General features: G+C 34.9%; 2 protein-coding genes across 2 annotated transcripts; both read left to right on the top strand.

The window, feature by feature from the left end:
- Positions 1-4,557: 4,557 nt before the first annotated feature.
- LOC119238176 (olfactory receptor 4F17-like) lies at positions 4,558-5,496 on the top strand. Its single transcript, XM_037501882.1, has one exon. It carries the CDS (start codon positions 4,558-4,560, stop codon positions 5,494-5,496), a length of 939 nt encoding a protein of 312 aa, XP_037357779.1.
- Positions 5,497-10,675: 5,179 nt separating this feature from the next.
- LOC119238175 (olfactory receptor 4F4) lies at positions 10,676-11,608 on the top strand. Its single transcript, XM_037501881.2, has one exon. The coding sequence runs from the start codon at positions 10,691-10,693 to the stop codon at positions 11,606-11,608; it is 918 nt and encodes a 305-aa protein (XP_037357778.1). The 5' UTR covers positions 10,676-10,690.
- The last annotated feature ends 693 nt before the right edge of the window (positions 11,609-12,301 follow it).

Raw genomic sequence — 12,301 nt, 5'->3', positions numbered from 1 at the left:
CTCTGCCGCACCGGTTCAATCCCCAGCCACCGACGAGGGTCCTGCATGGCGCAGACCTCTCCTGTCATGCCTGCTGCTCCCCTCAGCAGTGTATTTCGTCAGTCTGCCTATTCTGTTCCCTGCTCTGGTGAGTTCTCTCACCCTCCCACGCTTCTGACTGTACCCAGTGCTTGTATAAATAAATAAAAATAAATCTTTAAAAAAAATTATAATTCTAGATTTTTAATGATTTTTTATATTAAGCAGGTGTACAATATTTTTGAAGAAGAGTACTGAACTGGAAGTTAGGCTGACTTCTGGTTCTATTTCTGTAAATATATTGCTATAAATTCACTGAGTAGCCATTTAACCTCACTGGGTTGTTTCTCTACTTGTAGAATGAAGTAAATGTATGGGAAATCTGTGTTCTTTTCTACTTCTGTACAAATATAATTCTAATCATCTTTTCTGTTTAATATGTATCCACATTTCCTATTTAAAGATGTGCCCCCAGGCCCTGAAAGACTGACAAATTTTAAATCTCCAATAGAAAAGATGGCAAACTCTATGGGGAGTTGGAATCTGAAGAACTCCTGGGAGCTTCACAAAGTCACCATTGTTTCTGAAGAAGGCAGAAAAATGAAATGCATGGTCTTTTTCTCCAAACAAGTTTTCTGAAGTCACGATTTCTTCACAATGATAAATACTAATTCCAGATGTCTGAAACAGATAGGGTGGGACTTTCTTCATTTACCTAAATAATTACTTTTTTATACTTGGGTTGTCCACAGGAAGCATAGGCTTGTGGAAAAGTATCATTAAATTCAATTTCTTTACATATTTGTCAGTTACTATTTTGCTTCTTTAAACAAGTTAGTACCTATTTCTAGAATATTTATTCATCAAATTTTTTGAGATTTTTCATTTACCAGGCATTATTTTAGGCAGGTGATACAGTGTTGACCAAAGCACAAAGGGGGTGGGAAGGTTCCTACATTATGAACTTTTTTTTTTTTTAATTTTTTTTATTTAAGATTTATTTATTTGTTTGTTTATTTGTTTATTTATATAAGCACTGGGTACAGTCAGAAGTGGGGGAGGGTGAGAGAATTCACCAGAGCCAGAGCAGGGAGCAGAACAGGCAGAAGGACCGAAGTACACTGCGGAGGGGAGCAGCGGGCGGCAGGAGAGGTCTGCGCGCCATGCGGGTCCCTCCTCCAGTGGCCGGGGAGCAGCTGGGAGTCGAACCCGCGCTGCAGAGGCTGCGGGCAGCTTCGCAACCCAGAGCTCAACTGCTGCGCCACCGGGGAGGCCCCATTATGAACTTTTATTTTACATTTATTAAAACTATAAATATCAGAACTAGAGTAAGTTAAATACTTCCTGGATGTTAAAGAGATGTTTTTGATCAGTTATTGCCTAATTTTTTAGAGGTGACTCACCTGCCAGTTAGCTAAACCATTATCTCTGCACCACCAAACCTCACTGCCACACCTATTATCCATATACTAAGTCTTAACTTTTCTAACAGTAACTTTTTTTCCCACAGCTTCACTACTACTTCCCATCCTTTTAGTCAAAATGTATGTAAAATAGTATATAAAAATCCAAAAGAGGTTCACAATCTTAATTATTCATAACGCTTCAATATGTGTTGACTTAAATAATGACAAACGGCTTAAGCAGAAATGCAGTTACATCAATGCCTCTTCTGATCACCTTTTTAATCTTCATAATTTCTCCTTTGAATTCTTATACCTTCTCCTACATTTTTTGTTGTTCTACTCTTTTTCCATTCCATGTTCATTCTTCCTGTTTCTTTAGATTTTCTTTCCTGCTTATTCCTTATCTGTTCTACCACACTGATTATACTCATAGTGTAATTCTGTATTGTGAATGTCCCATTTTAGAATAATTAAAGATCATAGATCAAATTACATGCTACAAATGGTAACTTTTAGCCTTTTAGGTTGCTTCAGGTAGTATGAAAATTTCCCATTTAAACACTTGTTTACCACTCAAAAACTATTTCAGAGTATTAATTCAACAGTAGTGAGAATTTTTTAAATTGACTAATTCCTTTTATAATGTCAACATTCACTTTAATGATGAGATTATCCAAGCATTGGATTTATATGTTTTATATCTTAGTTTAACAGGTAAAACATTTTTCTTAACCAATCAACATGGTTCTTTGGTCCACTATTTCTCCAAAGACACTGAATTCAGTAGTGAGCTTAGGAAGTTACCAAATAACTTCTGCTCACTGGAATAGAGGTCATTACCATGAAACCTCCCAGGGACGACTTTATTAACTCTATAATGCTCCCCTGATTAAATTCCCATCACAAAAGCCACTGTCCACATGCCACTGCAACATGTATAATTTATATATGAATGAGAAATATAGTGATAGTAAAAATGAATTGAAAATGGTAAAACAGAGAAATTGAAAGTTCATTAGATAATGAAAAAAGGCAAAAGGCAATGTAAGAATTGATCAAGAGGTAACAAAAATAATTGAAAATTGTGGAAATAGGAAAGAAATCAAAGCTACTTGTCTCCAAAAGCTATAGCTTTCCCCAAATATTACCTCTATTCTCCCATTGCACTTTAATTCCTCTATTCATTTCACCATTTGCTGCATCTCTCTTAATATATTCCACTGCAATATTAATAATGGTGCTTACTGTGAATTGGATTCAGTTGTTTTTGTGGGTACTAGAACTCATTGCAAATGGCTAACCCTTGTCAAAGTAAAGCAGGGTCAATTACCTGGATGGGTTGAACTAAGAAGTTTCAACTTCATGAGAGTTTTGTACAACGTCCAAGAAGTTTAATTAGTTTCATTTATTTACCTGTATTCCCCTCTTTAAATGTTTTCATCTGAGTCAATTTCTGGCAGTTTATAAAATTACTGATAGGATAAGAGGAGTATTAAAATGCTTTATTTCCTAATCCATTCCTTCAATGATCTGTGATCTTTGCTGTTATCATAAAAAAAAAAAACTAATATAAATGTGATGGGATGCTGAAAGATATTTCAAAATCTAAAAAGAGAATTTAAAAGCTCTAAAAATATCAAATACAACTACTGTTATTTAAAGTTTTGGTGTATGCAAACTGTTTCCTTTATTGCACTTGATATTATGAAGAAACATCTTCCTAATGCTGTTATAAACTTATCTATTAATATTTATTTTAATGACTACTATATCCCATTATGTGCATAGCTTTAAGCCTAATCTTTGGCATTTAAATTGTTCAAAGTTTTACCACCATAAAGTTTGATGAATACTTTTGTAGCAAAAACTTATTCTGTACAAACAGAATCCCATAAGGAATATTATTGTATCGAATAATATAGACTTAAGATTCTTGACATATTATTTCAAAATGTTTTCTTTGAAGATTGAATCAATCTATATTTCCTCTAGTAATGTATGAAGATACTATTTCACTAAGAAATTGACAGTTTTCATAGCACTATTGTAAAACTTTTTTCTATATATGAAAAAAATAGCATTACATTTGATTACATTTAATTTCTAAGGAAGATTTTTATGTAGATGCATACATATACATATATAATTTTTATTTCTTAATTCTCTCTTCATATCATTTGTCTGTTTACCTACTAGGTCCTAGTGCCTTAAATGACTGGTTTGATTTTTTTTTTTTTTTAAAGATTTATTTATTTATTTATACAAGCACTGGGTACAGTCAGAAGCGCGGGAGGGTGAGAGAATTCACCAGAGCCAGAGCAGGGAGCAGAACAGGCAGAAGGACTGAAGTACACTGCTGAGGGGAGCAGCAGGAGGCAGAAGAGGTCTGCTCGCCATGTGGGACCCTCCTGTGGTGGCCAGGGAACAGCCGGGGATTGAACTGGCGCTGCAGAGGCTGCGGGCAGCTTCGCAACCCAGCGCTCAACCACTGCGCCACCGGGGAGGCCCCTGGTTTGATTTTTTTTAATATTATGAATATATCAACATTTTGTCTAGAATTCCAAGTTCAAGTATTATTTATGCATAGGTCTGGAATTTAATAGTTTTTAAGGACATTTAGGAAATAGGCTTCAGAGGGTACTTAACTGGTAGTATGAATTTTATGCTCATTTCAAATTTTTACTTCATTATCTTATTCTTGATTTTGTCTTTAAAGATTGTCCTTTTTAATTTTTAAGGCCATTTTTGCATGCTCATATATACTCTTTAAATTTTCTTGGATTCAACTTTTATTTTTGGTTTTAATTTTTATTATTTTCTCTCACCTGAATTCCTTGAGCATCTTTTCCACATTCTTTTCTAGCTTGAGTTGCCTGATTAGTTCACATATCTGAATAAATGAGATTATTTAAAGCAATAGCTTTCCTCAAAGTCAGGTCATATTACATTAATTGATATACCCTGAGAGCCCATTATTTTATAATCTCCTAAAATTAAGTAAAAGACCATTAATAACCAATTTAATCAATCAATATTTTAGCCCATTCTTTTTAATGCCTTTAAGTTGACCCTTCTCTTCTTTTTCAGGTCACTTCAGCATCTCCCCTTCAATGGACCAATTAAATTAAATTCAATGGACCAAGTAAACAGCTCTGTGGTAACGGAATTTGTATTACTAGGACTTACACATTCCTTAGGAATGCAACTCTTTCTTTTTTTTTTCTTCTCTCTATTCTATGTGGGAATTATTCTGGGAAACCTCTTCATTGTGTTCACAGTGATTTTTGATTCTCACCTCCACTCCCCCATGTATATTCTTCTCGCCAACCTATCACTCATTGACCTAGGCCTTTCATCTACCACAATTCCTAGGATGATATCTGATCTTTTCAGTGACTGTAAAATCATTTCCTTCCACAACTGCATGATACAAATGTTCTTTATCCATGTCATGGGAGGAGTTGAGATGGTGCTGCTCATCGCCATGGCATATGACAGGTACACAGCAATCTGCAAGCCTCTCCATTACCTAACTATCATGAATCACAAAATGTGTATGCTTTTGGTAGTGGCTGCTTGGATCACTGGAGTGATTCATGCTATGTCTCAGTTTGCTTTTGTCATAAATTTACCTTTCTGTGGTCCTAATAATGTGGGGAGTTTTTACTGTGATCTTCCTCGAGTTATTAAACTTGCTTGCAAGGACACTTATAGACTAGAATTTGTGGTTACTGCCAACAGTGGCATCATCTCGATGGGAACCTTCTTTTTCTTAATTGCATCATATATTTTTATTCTGGCTACTGTCAGACAACATTCTTCAAAGGACTTATCTAAAGCATTCTTCACTTTATCAGCTCATATTACTGTAGTGGTTTTGTTTTTTGTTCCATGCATGTTTCTCTATGTGTGGCCTTTCCCTATAAAGTCACTGGATAATTTTTTTGCCATTGTGGACTTTGTTGTCACTCCAGTATTAAATCCTGCTATCTATACTTTAAGGAACAGAGATATGAAGCTGGCAATGAGAAGGCTAAGTCGACAGGTAGTAAGTTCTAAGGACATGACATGAAAGACTTCACTGATGAAAGTACAAGATGACTGTCATGAACCATCAGCCTCCTCATGAGCATGGTGAAAACCATGAACTGTGTACATTTTCATTATTGCCTTTAAAAAACTGAAACATCTACAGAAAAAAAGGCATTCAAAGAATTTCATTTTCAGATAGAGTTGCAACAATTTTTGTAAATTCTAAAAAATAAAGTATTGTGTACTTCTATCTAACCCACATACCTAAATTGTAGTTACCATCAATGACCATGTTTAGTTTTCATGTGGTTATTAATAACTGCATAATTATATTTATATGTATGTATATATGATTTAGCTTTATCAGTATGTTCGTACAGATACTAATGACTAGAAATCAATCAATATTTCTCATGGAAATTACGTATGTCCAATGGATAAAGTGAGTGTATATAAACCAGTAGACATTAAATTGGAAGAAAAAACCATTCTCATCCTAATTATATTTTAAGTTAGATAAATAGGAAGTCATTACTATGTTACAATTCTTAATTGGTTTCAGTCTTTTCTTTGACTGTCAATATATTTTGTACAATGTTATTTTTGAAACAAATTCTATTGTTTTGCATTATGCAAAATTGTCTGAGCTCCATATTTTTCAGTAGAAAAATTCTGTTGCCTCTGCAGTCTTCTTCCAAGCATTTCTTGATTCCCTCTAAAAAATATGTTTACAGTTAATTTTGAAAGTATCTTAAGGGACATATTTCCAAAAATAGGGTACCCCAATCAGATCTCAGCTTGTTTAATGTGCCTGTTCTTAAACTAAGGCACTTAATACTAAGAGATAATTGACATCTTCACCTGAAATGTCTAAGGAGCACAACTGGTCAAGGAGCACAATTGAGAGATGAAGTGAATGTATTTTTATGAATGATTTAAGGACCATTAATTGTGAAGACTCACCTGAGTTGAGTTGTGATGATTCAACTTTTAATGATAATTAGAGGTACTCAATAAAATAATAAATGACATGAGTCTTCTTATTAATGGTTAAGATGTTTTTCTTATATTTTATCCACAAATCGATCATTAGAATTTTATGCTATCAAACTCTGAAGCATTATTACTTTTTGTCTTATTAGTCCCTTTGGATTTTAATTTTGCCTCTTTATCTTATTTTAAGTAGTTTACTACAAATCTTAAAAAGTGTAAGGTAGTAAAGACACCTAAGTAAGCCAAGAAATAGTGACAACTGCCTTTAACTCAAGAAGCAGCTGTGTGTTTCCTCATGAGAGGACTTGTTAGCGTATAAAAGCTGCCTCGGTACTCAATGCTCAGGCGGGCTATTTCCAGTTCACTTCACCCGCCCCTGGTCACTTTCATTAATTACTCTTAACTAATCAAGTGGTTTACTAAGGAGGACAATTCATATAGATTTTTCCTGTCAGAAATTTTATGCTATAAGAGATACAAATAGAAGGAAAATCTGTAATCTTCTTTGCTCTGAAGGTTGCCGAGTATCTTCCAGTTATGACGGAGGTAAGTGAAATGGTGAAAGCAAATACATTAGCAGAATGAAACAAATTATAGCATTTTATTGGAAATGAGATGCTGTCATTAAAAATAATATACTCTGCAAAATTCAACTGCATGTTTAGCTTCAGGAAACACGGAATAATCTCATGAGGTTGGCTTAAGGACTTACAAGAGTTGGTATAAATAACATTAGCAGGATAGCCCTTGCTGTATTATATTAGCAACAACTGTCCAATTCTGAACTTTCTAGACTAATCTATTATTTCCTCTCTAATTGAGGTTCCTTTTATTCATATTTCCCCAAATTGAGTGTTCTCTTAACTCTTTCCCTACCATGCTGAGAAGGAAAATGATTGTTCATGACTACCCTTAGACTTCTTTTTTATACTGGGAAAAATTTTTAAATTGTTAAATTTTAGAGAACTTTGAAAACGGTAATATGAGCTTTTTGGACAGGGCTGAGGAATGAGATTCAGGATAATGAAGAGAAAGGTGTATGGGATATGGTATAATTGTGATTAAGAGAACAAAACATGGACAATCAGCTCACTAAGAAATTTAACAGGAATAACCCTTTATCCACTCATGTCTCCCTTATCATTTTCCCCTCCTCTCTTTTACATCTTACTTGCTTGCTGACTTAATCACTACACCTTATCCTACAAGTCTTCTGATAGCCATGTTTCTACTTCTGGCTACCATTTCTCTTACTGAACAAATGCTTGAAACAGTAGTTTTCTCTCGCCAAAAACAAGTGGAATAGCTTATAAGTCATTTGTGTAGTCACTTTTCACTCTAGCTTAGTAGACAGCCACTTAAAAGGATGCCCCAACAATACTCCTAGATGTGTAGACAACTATCATTTTCCTTTACCTCCTTCCAAACTTATTCCTATTGTAAAAGTAATTCATGTCATATATTGCCATACTAGTGATCATCAAAATATCATCAGAAATAAGATGATGACAATGCTCACCATTACTCAGAATAAAAGCATTAGCCTCATAATTTTTCATATTCCACATCCTGTTCACAAATATCTGTCTTACTACCTTAGTAATGGCTATTGTGCACTGCACTGACTACAATTTGTTAAAAATGCTCATAATTCTTCAGTAATTCTTCACTATTTCATAATAAATAAAAAATTCTTAGTAGGCATGACAAAACCATTTTTCAATTTTATCTTCTTTTAAACTCCTTTACATTTCATGCACATTTTATTACATCTTTCTCACTTTTTTATTTCAGCTATGACTTCCCTTTCTTTTATCCTTTATTTCAGTTTTTAAATTATTTTTCTGTTATTTTATTTATTGTTATTTTATTTTCACCTTTGAATTTGGCTTAACTTCTTTTTCTAAGCATTTTTGTTTAACTTAAACTTCCTCTATGGCTGAATCTCTACATCTGTCTTAGTCTTCTATGTTTTCCACAAAAGTTCCTAGAAGCTATAAGAATTATTCTGAAATTGCATCCTTCCTCATTCCCAAAGAGTTTTAGAGTAACAAGGATTTTGAGAATTCTTTTTTTAAAGATTTATTTATTTATTTATTTATACAAGCACTGGGTACAGTCAGAAGCACGGGAGGGTGAGAGAATTCACCAGAGCCAAAGAGGGAAACAGAACAGGCAGACTGACTGAAATACACTGCTGAGGGGAGCAGCGGGCGGCAGGAAAGGTCTGCGTGCCATGTGGGACCCTCGACCGGTGGCCGGGGATCAAAGTGGCACTGCAGAGGCTGCAGGCAGCTTCACAACCCAGCGCTCAACCGCTGTGCCACTGGGGAGGCCCGATTTTGAGAATTTTTGGTCCAATGCACTCTTCTAAAGATGGGAACAAAGGTATATAGGAAAGTGACAACCAATTATTTTATTATGATTGCTATTTCCAGAATACAAGTAAAAATGTTTAATGATTATTGTGCAAATAGGATTTATTAATCAGAAGATGATAAATCTAATTACTGATAACTATCTAAATCTATTGAGCACTTATTAAATATAAAAACTGTGCAAAACAAACATTTACTATTTCATTTGAAATTCAAATAACCATAAGAAGTGAACATAACTAGTATCTACATTCACAAAAGTGGTAAAATAAGTCTTAAAAAGGTCCAAGTTCCAAAGACTATATATACCACAACTTACTCATTTGTCCTTGAGCACTTGGGCTGTTTATACAAGTTGACTATTGTAAATAGTGCTGCAATGAATACAGAAGTGCATTATATGTGTTTTTGTATTCTTAGGTTTGATACCTAGGAGTAGAACTGCTGGATCATATGGTAGATCTATTTTTAATATTTAGGAACCCTCCATGTTATTTTCATATAAGGCATTGACTAGTCTACATCCTGCCAACAGTGTACAAGTGTTTATTTTTTTCAACATCCTCACCAACACTTGTTTCTGGACTTTTTGATCTGTGTCATTCTCAGAGGTGTGCAATGGTATCTCATTGTGGGTTTAAAAAAAAAAAGATTTATTCATTTATGCATACAAGAGCTGGGATACAGGTCAGAGATGCAGGAGGTGAGAGGACTTACCAGAGATAGAGTGGGGAACAGAACAGGCAGACTGACCGAAGCACACTGCTGAGGGGAGCAGCAGGTGAGTAGGGAGAGGTCTGCTGCGCTATGTGGGTTGCTCCCTGGCTGGCCGGGGATCAAACTCGTGCTGCAGAGGCTGCGGACTGCTTCATAGTGCAGTGCTTAACCCCTTGCACCACCAGAGAGACCTTCTCATTGTGGTTTTGATTTGCATTTATTTGTTTGATGATATGAACTCATCATTTCCAACAACATGGATGGAACTGGAGGGGATAATGCTAGGCTAAATAACAGAATGAGAAAGACAAGTACTGCATGCTTTCACTTATATATGGAATATAAAGAACCAAAAAAGAGGGTCAGTCAAAAGCAATCTACTAACAAACCCTAGAAATCTGTCTGCAGAATTAAACTTACAAGGGTAGGGGGATTGTGGAAAGCAAAGTATGGAGGGGTCCTAATGGATTATGGTGGAAGACTATGGGTACCTTGGTTGTGGGTATGGTGTGGTAACATACATCTTAAGAGGTGTGGTACTATATGTCTGAATTACATAAAGTATTGTAAACCAATTTTACCTCAATAAAATTTAAATAATAAAAAATTAAAAATAAATACTATATACAAACCCATATAACTGCCTCACATAGCAAAATTGTAAATGAGGATTTGTTTGAATGTGATGGATTTCCAATTACTATACATTAAAAAAAAGCCTTGGTAAATATGAAGCTCATACAATTTTTGTATATAAGAGCTAAGATGTGGGCTAAGAATATAAGCTGTTTTTAGATTTACAAAAAAAGGGGATAAAGGTAGGTGATAGTATGGACTTAGAGAGTACAATGGACAGCAATTTTATTAGTAATATGCCCAGCAAAAAGTGCAAACACTGCAAAAACTTGGAATATATGAATATAAGGCATAGTCAGTGGGGGAGTGTGGGATAATATGTTGAGTCTACATTGCTTGCATTTTGAATATCTTTATAACAAACTATAGAAAGTCATTATGAGTGAGCAGAATTATTGAAAATGAAGCTTTGAATTTCAATATAACTCTGACTTCCTTCTTATTATCTTCTCCAAGGTGACTACAGAGATTATTTCCTGGAACAAATCAATAAGTGAAACAAATCACTCCATGGTGACTGAGTTCATTTTTTTGGGACTGTCCGATTCTCAGGAACTGCAGATTTTCCTATTTGTGTTCTTTTTTGTATTCTATATAGGAATTGTGTTTGGAAACCTTCTTATTGTCACAACTGTAACTTCTGACTCCCACCTGCACTCACCCATGTACTTCCTGCTCGCTAACCTCTCACTCGTTGATCTGTGTCTGTCCTCAGTTACAGCCCCTAAGATGATTGCGGACTTTTTCCGTAAACGCAAAGTTATCTCTTATAAGGGCTGCCTTACTCAAATATTTCTCCTTCATTTATTTGGTGGGACTGAGTTGGTGATCCTTATAGCCATGGCCTTTGACAGATATATAGCAATCTGTAAACCCCTTCGCTACACTACAATTATGCGAGGCAATGTATGTATTGGCATTGTGACAGCTGCATGGGGGACTGGCTTCCTACACTCAGTGAGCCAGTTGGCCTTTGCAGTGAACTTACCCTTCTGTGGTCCCAATGAAGTTGACAGCTTTTATTGTGACCTTCCTAGGGTCATCAAGCTTGCCTGCACAGACACATACAGATTGGATATCATGGTCATCGCTAACAGCGGTGTGCTCACTGTGTGTTCTTTTGCTCTCCTCATTGTCTCCTACACTATCATCTTAGCGACCATCCTGCATCGCCCTTCAGACAGGTCTACTAAGGCTCTGTCCACTTTATCTGCTCACATCACAGTTGTTCTTTTGTTCTTTGGACCATGTATCTTCATTTATGCCTGGCCATTCCCCATCAAATCATTAGATAAATTTCTTGCTGTGTTTTATTCTGTGGTCACTCCTCTCTTGAATCCAATAATATACACACTGAGGAACAAAGACATGAAAAGTGCAATGAAACGGCTGAGAAAATGGAATGTGAATTCTAGGATAAAATCTTAGATCTTAGACCAATCTGAGATAAGGACATAGCATATTATCAAACTGGTAAATTACTTAGTAAAGGTCATGAAAATTTTACCTTTCATTTTCTTAGCAATTGTCAAAGAACTTTTACATACATTGCCTCAATTTACCCTTTGACAATCTTGTACTTTAAATATTTAGGTACAGATGGAAGTTTAATATCATGCTTTGCAAATATCTCACTAATTCTCAGAAATATGAAAGACATAAATGTGTTAGAATTTGTACAGCCCTTTGTGTTCCTGAGTGACACAGAGGGTAAGAGAAGATAAAAACTAGCCTAGTTTCTAAGATTTTGTTAGATTTTTGTTTGGCTCAATTTCCCTAAACTCATAAAGGTGCCACACACCTAACCAAAAGCTACACTTAGTGATAAAAAATATATGTCAACTTTTTTTTTGACCATCTAATAAAATTATTATGAAATTAGCATTATTTTTATATCTTCATAATCAGCATTTCTCTTTAAATGCTGTATGTACATAACTCAAAAAGGAAAAGCTGGTGAGGTGATTTTAAGAAAACAATTTTTCCTAAACATTTAAGTGTTAGTAACAGTCTACATTGAGTACTTTTATATATTTAATTAATTAAACACAAACACATTGGATTTCCTAAAGTACATCAAACATCTTAAAAAACTAACAAAATATTATCAAATGCTTACAA

Source organism: Talpa occidentalis, unplaced genomic scaffold (genome assembly GCF_014898055.3).
Source record: "Talpa occidentalis isolate TD23 unplaced genomic scaffold, MPIMG_talOcc4v2.1 talOcc4.11, whole genome shotgun sequence".
Lineage (NCBI taxonomy): Eukaryota > Metazoa > Chordata > Mammalia > Eulipotyphla > Talpidae > Talpa > Talpa occidentalis.
This window is presented reverse-complemented; position numbering and strand designations above follow the sequence as displayed.

Coding starts and splice junctions, on each gene's coding strand:
- LOC119238176 (XM_037501882.1), top strand. CDS start 4,558: ATGGACCAAGTAAACAGCTCTGTGGTAACGGAATTTGTATTACTAGGA.
- LOC119238175 (XM_037501881.2), top strand. CDS start 10,691: ATGGTGACTGAGTTCATTTTTTTGGGACTGTCCGATTCTCAGGAACTG.